Source organism: Triturus cristatus, chromosome 4_1, assembly GCF_964204655.1.
Source record: "Triturus cristatus chromosome 4_1, aTriCri1.1, whole genome shotgun sequence".
In the NCBI taxonomy this organism is placed as follows: Eukaryota; Metazoa; Chordata; class Amphibia; order Caudata; family Salamandridae; genus Triturus; species Triturus cristatus.
In genome coordinates this window covers 914,012,342-914,029,571 of record NC_140585.1, presented here as the reverse complement: position 1 = coordinate 914,029,571, position 17,230 = coordinate 914,012,342, and the positions used below count along the sequence as shown (strand labels likewise).

At 42.6% G+C, this 17,230-nt stretch overlaps 1 protein-coding gene across 2 annotated transcripts in view; it reads left to right on the top strand.

Moving 5' to 3' along the window:
* LOC146855791 (protocadherin-15-like) overlaps positions 1-3,265 on the top strand; it is a 261,208-nt gene extending 257,943 nt beyond the window's left edge. For both annotated transcript variants that reach the window (XM_085653702.1, XM_085653701.1), the window contains one exon: positions 1,113-3,265. In XM_085653702.1, the coding sequence (XP_085509828.1) occupies positions 1,113-1,976 (864 nt within the window). In that variant the 3' untranslated portion in view covers positions 1,977-3,265. The remainder of the gene's footprint in view (positions 1-1,112) is intronic.
* The last annotated feature ends 13,965 nt before the right edge of the window (positions 3,266-17,230 follow it).

Genomic DNA, 17,230 nt, shown 5'->3' with positions numbered 1-17,230 from the left:
CACTAGGCTAGTATATTCTTTACAATTCCAGTTTTGGAGACACATTTATTTTACACGTCATCCACCACGAACTTATGAACTCGACGTGATCCTCTTGTAAATCAGAGCCATTAATGGAGTACAACTTCCTAAGTTTTATTTATTACTCACTGAGATCTTGTAGTAAATGGCTGGAGGCAGGTTGTAGGAGATCCATATAGCTCGATATTAAGACGGACAAATATTTTTCAAAACACTGCATCTGCCCAGAAACTATAGAAGGTATTATCACCTTCACAGTACCACCTAGTTTGATTTTACATTGGCTGGATTTATTTATTTAGCGCCTGAATCGATCCCCGAAGGGGTATCTCTGCGCTTTGGATGGGCGGCAAGAAATGAGGCTATGCTATAACACCAAAGACAGAAAAGAGTGGTTTTAAGCTGTTTTTTAAATTATAGGTGGTCGGAGCATTGTCTTATGGACTGGTCAGTAGACTGGTCAGTAGACTTTGTGGGCATCAAAGAATACCCAGGCCATTCCCCAACACACTGCATTGTTTGAAAGCTGGAAAGCCCTGTGAATGGAAACTGAAACTAGCTTTTTAAACCCAATAAGTCTAGGTAAATTAGCTGCAATGTTGCTGTAAACTCTCAGGATCTGAGGCACAAAGAGCCTCCCTGACTCCTAGCCAGGGCTTCACAGTCATGGCGGGATCTCCGCACCGCAGTTTCTCAATGCAGAGACCCCGCCACAAATGCAGAGCCTCGTTGTGAATCAGGCAACAGTGAGTGCAGGGGTTATAGCACAAAAGTTTTGCTTTCCGTTTCAACCACAACATGCTAGGTACCTGGGTGTAATATTGGGAATCACTACCCTTTTGACTTTTTCAAATGCTACAAAATTTGGTTTATAGCATCATGCATCTTGGGGCATACCTATGCTAGGACGAAGAGCAAGCTGGAGAATAATCCGAAAGAAAAGGGCAAATCAAGAGAGCTGACCATTTAGAGGAAGAATGATGCATGCTAGACATAAAAGGGGATAAAGATTACTTGGAAGAGTATACAGGGCTGGAAGTTAATATTATATAGATGATTCACTAAACGTAAATTTCTGGCTTGTTTTCTAGGTAAACTCCAGTAAATCAGCAACAAGCATGGGTGAACTTTGTTTCCAAAACGAAGGCTATAGTGAACTGGCTGATGAATCCAAGGATATCCCAGAAAACTGTGCAGCCAAACAACTCACCCCAGATATCAAAGAGCAGCGTGCTGAGGTAGTAAAAGCCCATTCTATGAGCAGTGTTTGTGGCAAAACAGATGGTGTACAAGGGAACCAGGTGAAACACGTGCCTATCCTTGCTGTCACACCAGTTGAAAATGAGTCGGCCACTCGGTCCATTCTCACAAATGGCAAAACTGGTGAAAGGTCAGCAGGCAGAACAGTGTGGTTTGAAGATGTGGTCTCAGAATGCAGATTACCCTCACCTCGGCAGAGAACTCAGGAAAACACAGTGCCTGTCCAAACACTGCTAGAAAAGCAAGATGAGCACTCACCAACTGGTTCAGAAGAAAAGTTAAACCAGACACAGGCCATTGTAGAAAGTGAAGGAAACAGACACTTCCCTGCTACTAACCTTCAGACAGAGATTGCCACTGTAGAAAACCACAACAACAAAGTATCAGATGATGAGAAAGCAAAGATTGACACGGGCAACAGAGATGAAATCAAGTCTAAAGAGGACATTGAGGAGGTCAATGCCATTGAGGAGGATCTGCAGACAGTGTCTACACCTGATCAGTCGGGGGAGCAGCTGCAAGTCTTACTACCTGTGCTAGCAGAAACGAATGAAGAGCTACTGGATGACAACACCTCAAAAACCACAACGGCCCAGAAAGATCATCCTGAAGAATCCCACACTCCGTGCCACGGCAGTGAGGTCATCACACCAGGATCACTGATGCAGCTCTTAGAAGATTCCATTGAATGTTAATGGAGGGTCTCGAAGAAAAAGACGGATTTTTCAAAACTGTGTGAGTGTGGGTACAACGGAGGACCTTTAAGGACATAGCTCCTGACTTGACTGCACCAAGACTTATGTACTTAATCATATACATTGGTGACTGAGGAATGATAACTGTGGGTACGGGAAGGGTAGGACAATAGGGGAGGACATTGTACAGTGTATCAGAATATGAGGAAGAGCACATATTTCTTTCATAGGCATCAGCATAAGAACTGCTGGCTATTAAGGGGAGACAAACAAAAAAAGATGGCAGATTCTTCTTGTCTGCAGTCCGAGATTGAAGTGTCTGCTCACGAAGTTTGAGTAACTGAGTAAAGTTTGTATTGATGTGCAAGAATATATTGATGGACTTAAAATATTTCAGTTTTCTTTGCAGCCACTTATGGGTGGAGTGGGTCAAGAGGATGTAGCCTCGTGCCTATGAGCGACATTGATCCTTTGAGCTGACACCGCAAGCACGGAACAGAAGAAAGGTGCTACTGCACGTCAACAGGCCAGTGTAGAACCAAGCATGGAATGACTCCCGCTCAAGGTTCGAGTGCTAAAGTGTTTGAAAAGGTTGGATACCATCTGAATGCTTTGCTTTGAAATTCCGATGCATCCAGCATTAACAAAACAAAAAAACACAAGAGTCTATTAGCCCGACACTAAACAAATTGTATGCATTGCTGGATGATGATGGAATGGACTTGCGATGCACAGACGGTGTAAAAACTGGGCCCGAACTGCTTCTCCCAGCTGGCTGCTCATGGTTCTGCAAACCTTGTATCAGCAACAGTGCTTTAAAAGGCCTGATACTGTCAGGCTACAGGCATCCGCCCTGTGCTTTTTTTTCCTTTCTTTTTTAATTTTTTTTTTTACTAAAAGGCCATCGTAGGCACACTCTGAAATAATTAATTTAATTAATTGCATTTTTACAGCAATATGCAATTGTAATGACAGTACTGAACCACGATTTTCTCAGTGTGTGAGGGCACTGATAAAAGAAAAAGGAATCGTACAAATATATACTTCTAAGAAAGCCGTTTTGGTTGCAGACTGCAACACAACAAGCAATTATTAACAAAAAGAATTACATGTTGAAATCGCCCTGTCTCTTTAGAATTTCGTAGGCTTTCAGACAGTTATTTAAATGTGCTATATTTTGTGATGTAATGTACACAACTGACGTGACCACGTATTAGAGCTTTGTTCTTTCAATTTCCAAGACAGAAAATACTTAACACATGTCCATAACAAAACGAAACACCACAATATTTCTGTACAAAAAGATAAAAAAAAATGATATATCCAAACATTATTGAGTTTGTGTTTACTTTTGTTATGATAATTATCCTGTGGAAATGCAGATGGAAAAACATGTCACTATGGGGGCAACATCTTCAGGAGCTCTGTGAAATATATTTGGGACAGGCACAAGGGGGCTCGATCCTTAACACTGTGTCCAGCGGAAATTACTGCCAAGGTGTGTCTGTCCTTTGAGGAAGAAAACACAGTCACTAAGAATGACACACAAAACCCCACATTCATTCTAAGTCAGGATCATCCCGTGCTCGAGTACTAGAACACTGTGAAAGGTTTGGAGGTACAAACTAACTCCTAGGAATGTGCAGTCCACGGCTATAATAACCAAATGACTAAGTTGCACTCAAGAAATAGCAGAGTTCCTCTGGATCAGGCTGTCGATTAAAACCACCATCTACCTGAAAAAGAGCCAGGAGTGTTAAATTGCTAACATGATTTTACTTGTCTATTGGTCAGCCAAAATAGACCATGAAACACTGCTGCCCCCAGCACTGCAAAGTACCCCATTAGCTCAGATGGTCCCTTGTGAAACCAAGTTCCTGAGTGGCGGAGCATCAGCCTGGTGCCCTCTATCTGTAAAACAAAAAAGCCAATTTCCACACAACCATCTCATCAAAACGGTCTGAAGCCCTTTGTAGAGTAAAACTCCTGATCTCAGTTTTTGAAGCTGGGGTTAAGTCACTTCAGTTGGTTCCTTACAGTTACAGGGACTTTGTCTTCCATTCAGCTTCCGCTCAACTGCTACTTTTGGAGTAACCAGTCAAACTCTGATCATTACCAATCTTGCATCAGTTTTGAGAGGTTTGTTACTCTAAGCAAATTTAATTGACTGAAATTCCAACACCACATACGTCCACAGAACAGCACATATCAGACCAATCTGAACCTAGCTTCTCACTTCACAAGTAGACCATTTGACATGGATCTTTCTAGCTTAATGCTGCTTAGATCATTCACAAAAAGAATGCAGGGGCATTTGACTCAACATTTAAATAAGAGTAACAAAAAGAGACTTCCTTTTTGTCTTGCCTCAATAAGTCAGAAGAACAGGTTGCTTATGTTTGGAGATGTTCTTTCTGATGGATACCTATATTCCTGTACATTCCTCACGTGAGACTATATGACACTATACCAACCTACAAAATATTGCATCCACTAAATTGTCTACTCCTACACTGTCATCGAAGTATATATTTACTATTCCTGATTCTATCGCTACTTACCTAGACCTACTATGCGTTTAGTGGAGAAGTCAATGTACTGGATACAATATTGATGTCCTTCAATATAAATCATGCAATCTATGGTCAGTATACCTTAGGTGAACACGCCAGATGCCAGGTCTGGATCCAGAAAACTTTTAATCAGAAATACCTTCCTAGGGGAGGGAGGTGGCGAGGTAACCCTGCTTCAACCCTGATCAAAGAGGTTCGATGGTTTATGATATCATAGATTTTATGACTACACCATGCACACGAGGGGCATAGTTTCCAATGTTTTCATGTCACAGCCAAAAAAGACAGAATCACAAATGGAAATTAAGGGAGGGGTGCAGGCCATCATTAATCTGTTGGAAGATACGCATCCATCTGAAAGAACACTACCGAAGGTAAGTAACTTGTTCTTCTTTTGGCTTCCCTATGGACATTTTGACAATACTTTACTGTGCTCTCTCCTTAATGTATTTTCTTTCTAAGGCTTTCTATGGGTTTCTCTTTCTTTGTCTTTCGTTCTCTTTTAATACACCATGTTTATAACTCTCTTTTAGCATACGTTTTTATAACCAAAGACAGCTATCTTGGAACATAATTTACTCCACTTGGTTGGATCAGAACTTTGAATTAGGACAGATTCACTGGTGTGCTATTTCTTAGCATCAAAAATGTTGGGGAAAGGCTCACGTTCTCCATTAACAGTGAACATTTTAATGAAAGACCTCAGATTCATCATCACTGTAGTGTAGGCCTCTATCTACTACTGCTAACAGAATACATTCTTTCTCGGTGCTCTGGTGGTATCCATCCTCAACTGGGCCTGAAAATTGGTTTCATAATTGGTCTTCTAGTGGATACTCCTCCCCGCATCTTTCATACGTGAACCACCCACAAAGCAGCAAACTGAGGCAAAATTATGCAAGGACTCACAAAGCACAGCCTTACCAAACTGGGAATAAGGATCCAAACACTAACGCTTGGAGAAAGATTGCAAGAAAGACCAAGGACCAGCCGTACCAATGGTCTCTACAGGAACACTGCACAAGAATGCAGAAGTTGCTGCCTTTACCCCTAGCATAATGAGCTATAAAACCTATTGGAGGACGCTTTACAGCCATGCATACAACAATTTATTCACGGAGGAATCCACCTCGAAATAGTGTTTTATAACAGATTTACTAAATCTTAGACCTTGAAAACCTATTAAGAGTTTATTTTAAAATCTTTAGTCCCAAAGAGATAACGACTCCATATTTTCCTCGTATTAAGCCTACGAAGACTCTCTTCTGAGAAATGATTAGAATAAAAAAAAATGGATATACACCACTCCAGAAAGATGAAATTCCAAAGCTGATTTTAGTTAAAAAAAGAACGATTATTCCTAATGGACGTCATGAAGACACTGCTTTAAGTTTACTGACTTTTCAACATGAAGGTATAACAATCAGAAATGCCATATTGGCTGCCCAAACCTTAAAATCACAAGAACTAGGGGGCTCAAATTACATAAAATAAAGAGTCTCACGTGGCTACCTCATCAGAAAAGTGAGAACCAAATTCGAGAGAACAAACAGGCAGATATTGCTCCCAGACAATCTTTAGCAGTATCTTAAATTATGCCCTTCTTAGCCAACAAAATAGCAAATTGCAGCACATGCACCACTTTAGATTTCAAAGGCTGGATACGTTCAGTTCAGTACCGTTTACGTGTGGTGTTAATTCCGACCCACAACGAACCTCCGGCATGGGGTAATGTAAATTTCTATTCTGTAGATCCTCGTACTCGAGAGAACCGGCGTGGTGTAGCAGCTAAGGAAAGGAAGCGGCGTCGCTGAACACGTTGGGATTGAATTACTCCTGTCTACTACACAAAACTGGGTGCATCTACAGAATAGAAATTTACATTACCCCACGCCGGAGGTTCGTTGTGAGTCGGAATTAACACCACACGTGAACGGTACTGAAGTGAACGTATCCAGCCTAGCCTTGAAAAAGTCGCATGTATATAGAACAGAAAGCGACGAAACACGTGTTGGCTTTGGCTCTGACTTCTCGACCAGTCACATGAATGACTTACAAAACGGAATTCGTCATATGAATTAAACACAAAGAAACGTGCATTGAACTGTTGATTTTTGACTTGTCTTTCACATTGCTTTAATAATTACTAAATGTACTGAATTGAGATACTTTACGTGTGCTAAGGATTGTTTAGAATATTCTGTATTGTAGCCTAGGCTGCAGATTAGGAGAGGTGGGTGGTTCTCTCCACCTTGTAGCACCGTCCCAATACTGTGCTGATCTATCCAATTTTAGTGAATATTTCTTTTGCGCCTTCCCTATGCCTGATACCACCAGTTTCCTCTATTTGTACTTAGATTTCAAAGGGTCTAATCCTTTCATAACTTATCAGAGTTGTTACAATGACTGCAACATGGGGTAACAGACTATCCCACACTGTCAGATGCTACAGTTCCATGCTCTAATCCAGCTGGACCGAATACTAAGCACACCACACCCATGCCAGTGCTATCAAAATCACATGAGCTATTCAATCTTCTGTAGTTCCATCTACATAAACAAGCATTTGCAATGCAATAGGTCTCGCATTTGCGAGAGTTTGAGCTATTGGCATTGTAAATGACAATGCCTTTTATTTATGTGTTTTGAGAACCTGCAAGTGGTGCCTTAACACTCTCTTTGTACTTATAATTGTTAACTCTCGGAAATGCAAGACCTATTGCATTGCAAATGCAGTTGGTCTCCCAATTGTCAGAGGTTGAGCTGTTTAAAATGGCAATGTTATCTAAATGCATTTTTTGTATGTAGTGCACTGTTGATATTTGCATAGCGATATTGTGCTTCGTATGACCTCACGGTGCTGGAGAACCAGAAAATGGGAAATAGGTTATGAGGAATGGCACGTGTTTTGTCAGTATCCATCGTGTCTAATGAAGTAAGCCCTGGATAGATGCACTAGACAGTCAAGGATTACGCATATGATATGTACTTAGATGCTCTAGACACCGCATCCAAGTTCAATACAATGAGTATTCGCCTTATGTAATTAATTTGTGAAATAACACATGTAGAAATAAATTGACATTTAAAAAATATATTTTTTAGTTGACTTTTAAAATATAACCGAGTTTTATGTTTTTAGACCAGTATAAACTATAAATAAGTAAAATAAAGCTTTAATTTTCCTCTATGTTTTAACAAACCAATTTGCGTTTTTCAACTAACAGACACAGCGGAATTCTTTCATTTAGTGGACGATCATGTCAAGGACGTGATTTAAATAAGTATTATTTTCCTGAAAACCATATCTTTATTTTTGTGATCTGTGCACAATAAGAGTCCTCCCTTCTGCCTTCGCCCACTCCCCATCATAAGTAGTTTTACAAATTACACGGTTGCTATTTTTTGGGCTGAAAGCAGTTATGCCACATCCAAGCTTTGCTGCTGGTAAACCGCAGGCCTTCATTTGCATTCCATTAAAGGTTTATTGGCAGCTTATGTTTATTTTTTGACTGTCTGCTAGGTTGAAGGGTTTTGATTGGAAAACTGTGTTCGGGGCTTCCTTGTACCAGGCCTAGAAAGGGATAGGGAAGAACATCAGGGGCTGAATGTGATAGTAGGGAAGAGGAGTTTTTGGGAATGGCAGAGGAGTGAGGTGTAATGGAAGACATAGCGATTGGTTGCCTCATCTGGTGTCTCAATGGACGTTTGATTCCACAACAGGGATTTGTGCTTGACCCCCATAGTCATATGTTGCAATTACAATGGGTCAACTCAGCTTTCTTTACATAAGGAGAGAAGGGGGAGTCAATAGTAGGAGTTGCCAGAGTGAATAAGTGGGATGTGGCGGGTGCGATAACAAAAGATGACAGAATGGAAGGAGGAATGGGAGGGTAGCTTAAGGGAGCTTGGAGGGACCAATAGCAGAGTAATAGCACTGTGGCTTTGGGGGAAATGGTACAGGGGTAAGGGGGGACGACAGAGGTAAGACAGGAAAGCTAGCAGTTGTAGCTGTAGAGTGTAGAGAGAATGATGAGGTGGTGAGTGAATAGATAATGTGAGATTCCAGACTGAATAAGGTGGTGACGCATTTAAAACTGGGCGATGGGTGAAAGTGATGGGGAGATGCCAGAATGACCTTTGTACTGCTGTCCGAATCCAGGACATAGTGTCAGATCCCCCAGATCCCAAAGAAAGACCTTTTCAAGCAATTCCCTCAAATAAATCGTCTGTAGAGAGCATAGAAGGTAGAGTGGGGATCTGGGATGAGGTGTGATAATCGAGAGTGAAAGGCTGAGAGCCATTGCAAAACAAATGAAGAGCACGTTGTTGGGTGTATTTTTTTTAATTGTTAAAAAGAATTATCTTGAAATTACATTTTTTTATGCTGAACTGTGGCAGAAGGCCAGCTCCGCTGCTGCAGGCTGACATGTTGAGAGGTAGAGTACTGGTACGGCACGGACCATGTGCAGTGCCAGGAAGTGAATCGGCAGCAGCGGAATGATGTGCAGTGCTAGGAAGTGGATTGGCAGTGCCTCTGCTGCTTTTTTTAAGGTGGACCGCAAAAGATCCAGCGTCAAGCACCAGCTGCCAAATGCATTCTAAGCACTTCCTGCTGTTGGACTAAAGCTTCTCCCCTCCGACTGCCTAAAGGCACTTCTGGAATGTTGGGATGCCGTAATCAAAGTAACAGTTTCATTACAAAACACACCAAGCATTGGCATAGCCAATAGGTCTCGCTTTTGGGACCTTATAAGTATTTAGGCATGCAACAGTTGATGTTGTTGCACCAAGGATATTGTGCTGCAAAACTAAATACTTATAAGGTCCAAAAAGCGAGACCTATTGGCTATGCCAATGCTTGTTCAAGTCAGAGGCCGAATACATGGCTTCCCTGAGCATACTCATGCTCTTTAACTGGTGACTGTCTAACTTGACCCGGAAGAGAAAAGCCTGACTGGACATAGAGGTGGGCTTCAGCCCATGTCTACTATCTCACCCTGGTACCAATAAGTATGTCTTCTCCTGGTGCTAGCCGCAGGGGCACAGAGAACAGATTAATCAACAACCTAGCACTTCAGCGTGGGTTCATAAAAAGGAATGCCCAAAGCTAACACCCTCTCCGCACTCCTCTTACCTTTACTTGTAACGGCCCTCTGAAAGTCTTGGCAACTCTATAGACCATGCAGGTTAGAAGTACACGAAAGAAACACCAAGAAAATAAGATAAAATACTAGTTTTAATAAACGTATGTTCGATTTTTCCTTTACCTCCGTATCAGTTTATTCTCTGTGTGTAAATAATAATTAAAGTAAAGTACATCAGAGAGAAATAAAACCTTGTAAGAAAATGGATCACGCGGCTGCAGGTAAAAGATGCGTGTTGGTAGAATCATTATTCTGCCTCTGTGTTTTTGTTTCTTCTTTCATTTTTTTGAACACGAAGAACGTTTTCTCATATGGTGAGGTGTAGCTGCAGTGTCGTCAGTGTGAATGCGTCCCCCTGCGGGTCGCCCTGGAGGGCGGAAGCGGCCCGTGGCCAGCGTCAGCGCCGGGGAATGAATGAAGGGTTATGGAGACAAGTGCCGGATTGTGACATCACCGGGGAGTGCGCAGCGGCTCAAGACAGAGCGAGCTTCGGTTACACGCACAAAAATGTCCAGCCACAAACAATGGTGGGAACGGAAACGAAGAAAACAAGCATTGGCCGCGCGGCCGTGAAATTATCGCCCCGCGGCCATGAAAGAGAAAGTGAGCCACACGGGTAACATGGAAGGGGCGAGGGGAGGGGTTGGGGCGGTGAGTGCTAAAGCAACACAGGGAAGGCTGGCATATGGTGAGCACTTTCGCAGCCGCTTTGATGTTCTCAGTGGCAGCGCGGCTCACTGAGAACATCAAAGCGGCCGTGAAAGTGAATGTCTGCTAAAAACATCCACCTTTGTAGTTAGGCTACCCAAAAGATAAATGCTAACAATCCAGTTCTTCATTCAATGTCGTCAAACCTGCAAACCATCCGCTCCTTGCAGAGCACACAATAATTTATACCTCCCACTCATGATGCAAAACAATCACCCAACAGGTGAACTTATTTTTGCTCAATCCTAAAAACGAAAGAAAAAAACACTAACTTCACTTCTCTCAACTCCAATAAATTGATATGACAACTAGAATCTGAAAGCAACCTCTTCACATTTATGTGCATATAACTCAAACAGGAAGGCATCGGTTGGCACCATCCTCTTAAGCCACTGAGGCCTACAAGGCTGACCCTCAAGCAAATTACAGGCGCAAAACTTATCAGTTCACACCTTACCACAGAGAGTACAGAAACCAGACCAGGGTGCACCTTGTTGGTCGAGGAAATGGGAACAATAATTTTGATGACACCATCAGATCCAATAATCAAAGAACTAACATTGCAGTGTAAACCAGCTCCATGAGACGACAAGCCACTTTGTGTCTCCTTTTTAGGTCTCGCCTGAGCCAGCGCTTTAGCGCTGCTCTGGCGAGAGCTATAGAAAACGGGGATTTGGAAGTGCAAACTACAGTGCATGTGTGCCGGGCGCACGCACCATTTGGCAGCCTGCGTGTACATTTCGCGGGCGCTTTGATGTTCTCAGTGAGCCGCGCGGCCACTGCGAACATCAAAGCGCCCGCGAAATGATTACTTTCACTTTAGCGGTAACGTTCGCACCTACTTGGCAGACTGGTTTCTCTGTTGCTCTTTCCTCCTCTGCTCTCTCTCCTCAGAGTCCGTCCCTCCCCCTGTTGCAGCAGCTGGCATTACACGGGGGAAGTTGGCTCTTCGTGCCTACCAAAAAACAAGCACTGGCATAGCCAATAGGTCTCGCTTTTGGGACCTTATAAGTATTTAGTTATGCAACTGTTGCATAGTTAAACACTTATAAGGTCCCAAAAGCGAGACTTATTGGCTATGCCAATGCTTGTTAACCTTTCCGTCAATTGAAATCCAGGTCTGTCACTACCAAAACGCTGCACCCATGTGCATCAGATTCTGTGAAGGGATCAGACATAACATCTACTTGTTCACAGAAAATCCGAGAACATGAAGAGATAATATCTTCTGAACCTGATCAAGCAAAGGAGAAGGAGAATTTGATTTTACCAACCACACAAATAAGAGAAAATATTTATCTTTTGACACTGGAGATGTGGTACCATATCTGCCAACTCCTTGATGATCAGTCTTGGTCCAGAAAAAACTCTGAAAGGAAGAACATCAAACTAGTAATGCTGTCCTTTCACCATAAACCTCAGGCAACACACATACAAATGTGAAAATAAGCATCCTGGGGATCCAAAAACATGGTAAAAACTTGCTCCTTCCAGTGATTTTAGAACTTGTTGAAAAGATACAATCCTGAAGTCTGCTTCCTCAAAAACGTTTTGAGGTACTTAGGGTAGGTTATTTCTCAAGATTCTAGGATAGGTCAGACGACTTCATCCCTTTGAGAATTTTCAAATACCTTGAATATCGACATCTGCAGGTCTCAACGACCATCTCTACTGCATCTTAGTGCAGAAAAGCCGAATTTCTTCCATCAAGATGATGCAAGGAGAGGAAAGTGGGCAAAAGAAAGGTGGCAAATTAGGTGTTTTTTGCAAATATGAAAAGGTAAATATTTAAACAAATCCCTAGGTCTTAACAGAAGTGTGTGGGTTGGTGGGGGGCAGTAGCGTCTTGTTTCAAATCTCATTGGGATCCAAAGGTATTTGGAGAGATCTGTTAGAGTTAGACGGGATTCTGAACAATTTATGAAGGATTAATTAATAAAGATGCCTAGCTTATGAAGTGAGACCAGTGACTCTTCCGGGAGCTTTCTTTCATCAGTCGATCGTTCAAGTAAGGATAATATTGTTCATCTTGCACAGTTTAAATGGTCACCACAACCATAAAACAGTAGTCAATTATTGTGGTGCTGATCACAAGACAGGCTGGCAGGAAGTGATAGGAGGTGCTCTCAATTGTCCTTTACTACAAAACTGGGCAACTTTCTGCAAAATGGCAGAATGAGTATATACTGAGATCTTGTAGCATTTCTGCCAATGTTACAACATTCATTTTTTCTTTACTCACATTTTTGAAAAGCTCACCAATCAAAAATTTGTATTTTTCCCTTTTCTTTATATAAAAAGGAAAATAGAAAGCATCACATATGAAAAACCCTGTATGCCATTCTGCCAAGTTGAACTTACCTTAGGGTTGTCTGTATAAAGCAGGTTTAGACAGTATGGATCCATTTATTTATTTATTGACATTGGGTGCCTGCAATTTTCAAGTCCCCTGCTCCCCTTTCCCGCCAAAGTCCTTGAATAGGCCACCAACTGCCAACTCACAGAACATCTTGAGAACAACCATCTTCTGGACGCATCCTAATCTAGATTCTGCACGAACCACAGCACCAACACTGCCCTGATCCCAGCCACTGATGACATCAGAACCCTCCGAGACTGGGGACAAGCGGCTGCACCCTGCCAATGCTCTGAAAGATCTTCAACTGGCTTCCGGTCTCCAACAGATGCACAGTAACTCAAGCCTTCCTCACCAGCCGCTTGGACTACGGGAACGCACTGTATGCAGCAATCACCACACACCTTCTGAAGAGACTGCTGACGATTCAGAACTTTAAAAGAGCAGATGATGGACAGAATGCTGAACAAATCAAACATTCACCCCCGGTCACAGATTTGGGTTAAATGCATCGTTTTTTTCGATCGCCACGCCATTCCAGTTAGGAACAAGCCTAATACAAATCAGTCTTCACCCTGCTCCCCATGAGAACAGTCCAGCCTGAACTGCCAGGCCAGGCTCTCTCTGGACCAGAAACAAGCATCCTGGGACCAATTTTGGGGTATTACCCCTCATCAAAAAAAGGTAGCTTGAACCGGTAGTGCGCATGGGACCCACGTCTGGGCATATCTTGCCCAATTAGGGCGACAAATGCAAAAAGAGCAGATGATTGACGGAACTCTGAACAAATCAAACATTTACCCCCAGTCACAGATCTGGGTTAAATCCATTGTATGGCTCTTGAGGGCTGGCTGAACTGGGACCAGCTCCCACCCCCACGAACCATGCCCGAACCTCAGCAACATCATTCTTGGACAGTAAACTCACCATGAATAACCAGATCAATGCAGTCTCCTCCGCCTGCTTTCTCACCCTGTCCATGCCCCAAAAGATCTTCAACTGGCTCTGGGTCTCCCCCAGATGCACCGTCTCTCAAGCCTTCATCACCAGCTGCTTGGACTATGGCAACACACGTTATGCAGGAATCACCACACACCTCCTGAAAAGGCTGCAGACCAATCAGAACTCAGCAGCCAGACTGATCCTTTCATCTCCCCAGATGGACCCACATCACCCCTCACCTGAAGAAACTCAACTGGCTTCCCATTCACAAGAGATGCCAATTCAAGATGTTGACTCATGCCTACAAAGCCCTGCACAACCAAGGACCAGCATACATCAGCCACCGTCAAAGCTCCCACCAACCCTCCAGACTTCTGCGATCCGCCACTCTCTCCCTCGCCCACACCTCCTGCATCCATCGAAGCAACAGTGCAAGTCACTTCTCCTACCTCGCTGCAAAGTCCTGGAACAGCCTCCATCTCCGGACTTCACCCTCTCTTCAGGAGTTCAGAAGAGGACTCAGATCTGGCTATTCAACTGATGCCCCCAAGCAGCTTGGATCTCAGCAACTGTAAACCCTCGTTTATAAATCCTTCTTGATTGATTGAGACATACTATACATAAGGGCAGTAGCAGTACATAGCAAAAAATTCAGTCATAGTGGATAATGCAAATTTAAGTAGATGATGATTGTGGCTTTGTACAAGCTGTGGATTTGAGATTAGTGATCAGCGAAACAAATACAAAATACAGACAGGTTAATGGTACAGTTTCACCATAGTAATATTTAGAGTCAAGATATGATGTTCGGCATTAGGTGTTGCTCAACTCCAATCCTATCAAATGGCTCTTTCACCTTGTTCTAAGCTTGATATGTGTGAAGCAGTGTCAGGAGACAGTGTGCTCCAGTGATGAGGGCCACAAATATGGAGAGATCAGAATCCAGATGTTGCTCACAGTGGTTTTGGTGAGCACGTTCTGGTTTGTGAAACACAAATTTCTAGAGGGTATGTAGCAGGTCACAAAACATGAGGCAGTGTGGATAAAAATTATTAACTTCTTTGAGCACAATTGTCAACAGATTGTACAATGGCACGTTTTGCTGATAGCCACCAAGCTCCTTGATAAATGGGAGGTGGTTGCTGGTAACAAAGTTAAGTATCTTGTCCATTGTGGAGAATGAATACTTATGGAGTGCCACAAAAAGGCTGTTGCAGTAACCCAGCACCAGTGATCTAATTAGCACCTTGGAGGTATGGAATGGGCGCAGAGGTGTATTCTTTGTATGTTCATTATTTGATATCATACTGTCATGACATTCCCTTTAAAGACTGCGTATTGAATAGCACACTGACATTTCTAGCTGATGGGGCAAAGGTGAGGCTATCAGGTGGGAGGAGGACAAAGGCAGGTGAGGAATGTAGGCATCAGAAGAGGGTAAGCATAGGTCTACCATTTTGGCTGAATACAGCTTAACAGAGGGATACATGATTGGAGGTAGAGAGAGGGTGGGGGAAGAGAAGAAAAATGTGTGATATTGACCTAGAGATTGTAGAAGAAACCAACATTGGACATAATCTTGCTAAGTGTGGTGGTTTAGTGAGAGAGAGAAAAGGAAAGGTCCTAGAACTGACCATTGAGGGACTACAACAGGAAGAAAATGTGGTTAGGATCTCTTAGTGTTTCACTGCACTGAGAAAGAGCGGGCATATAGGTATGAGCACTACCCATCTTAAGGATTTTGAGAAGCTGGGAATAGACATATTTTAGGTCCCTGCCTTAGAATATTTCTGCATATATTTCTGCATATTTAGTGCTAGAAATTGCATATCTCCACAACCTTGCAGGCATTTGCAAACTCTAGATAGTTACTCAATAGAGTGATCACCCTGTTAGCTTTTCAGACTGCTAATACCACCCAATCTGTATACCTGATGCCAGGGAAACCTAATTGGAAAAAATGACATACCTCAACAGCACCTCATCCATTTTCTAGTCCAACAATATCTTTTTCTTGGACTACAAGCCCCTTTTATGCTGGATACCCAAACGACAACTCATTGTCCCAAAAGGACTTCATGCTGCCAGTCAGCCCCACCAGGGAATCTCCATGTTTGGGCTGAGGGAATCTGGCACTCTACTTCTCAACTTAGAGATCCAGACCACACATGAGCTTCCCACTGCCAGCTGACTGGAGCCACTTATAGGATATTTCCAGCTAAGGGCATTAACGGTCACCCTGTTCCTGAGGCATGTCACTAGGGCCTCCCTCCTTTAACAACTGCTTTATCTTTCATAATCTCGCTCTCTGGCTTGTTGGTTTCCCCTATTGATAATGAATCCACCATTTCAATTAGGATCGAAACGCCTTTGACTTAAAAAACTTGAATCCTATATCATTTTGAAAATTTGCTGTGAAGGGCCGTGCTGTTCTGGTGTTTGTGGATTCACTTGTTGATTTTGTATCACAATTTATCACTTGAGTGCATCACCTCTAAAGAGAGCACAGAAAACGTTTTATTTTGCACCTACATTCACTGTGCCTCTATGTGTCTTGAAATTGTTCTTTACAAAATCCTTTGAATACATTTTATTCAACATTTTGGTTCTTTGCATCTAAAGTATTGCTACTGGGACCAGTGTGTTTTTGTTATAGATATTATTCCAGGTTCCCAATATACCTTGGGTCTCCCTTGTTGAAATATTAGAAACAAAAGCAAACGCTTCTGCGGTATTCGTAGACCCTTGCTCAGTATGAAACTCAGGGCCTTCCAAAGGGATCCCATGCCAACAGAAGCACATACTGCATAGGTATGCATTGAATGATTGTTCCACAGAAAATGGTTAGAGAGGTTATTTGGTCATGTTCAAAGGTTGCAAGATGGTTCTTGATTCGTGGCCAGTTCCCTCATTTACTATATCACTAGTAGTGTTTATTTTTACTTACCCAATACTATCAACATATGTTACTGTTTTCTAACCTGCGTACTTAAAAAAGAAACTGCCTCAATTCAGGAGAATTTGTTGACCTCAAATCTTCAACGGTCTCATGGCAATAAATTCCTTTGGTGTGATAGGAGAAAATGTTGGGTACATACTGGCAGTGAGGTTGCCTTTACTATCTGTCATCTAATCAAGTTTGTTGCATGCAAGCAGTGGCCATGGCCATGGCCACTGCAAATCTCCCTACCTTGAGTCAATGGAAAGGATTCTTCAGGCTCTGAAGGACGACTCCACAACATCACCTGCACTAGAGGGATGCTCTGAGAAGCGTGTTGTGCATTTGATGGTTTTCATAGGCTTAGCAACGTAAGGGCTCTTTGCCAATGAAGCAAAAGGGATGAAAAGAAGAGGTGAAAAAGTTTCTGCATAGTGTTGTGGAGGATATTACAATGGAATAATTAGAACAATAATTGTCAGTAGAAGAAGATATTTACAAGGAGTATCCATTACAAGAAGATTAGGACGACTGATCATAAATGTGGGGATTCTCACAGCAATCCATGGGGATTCTCACAGCAAGATCGA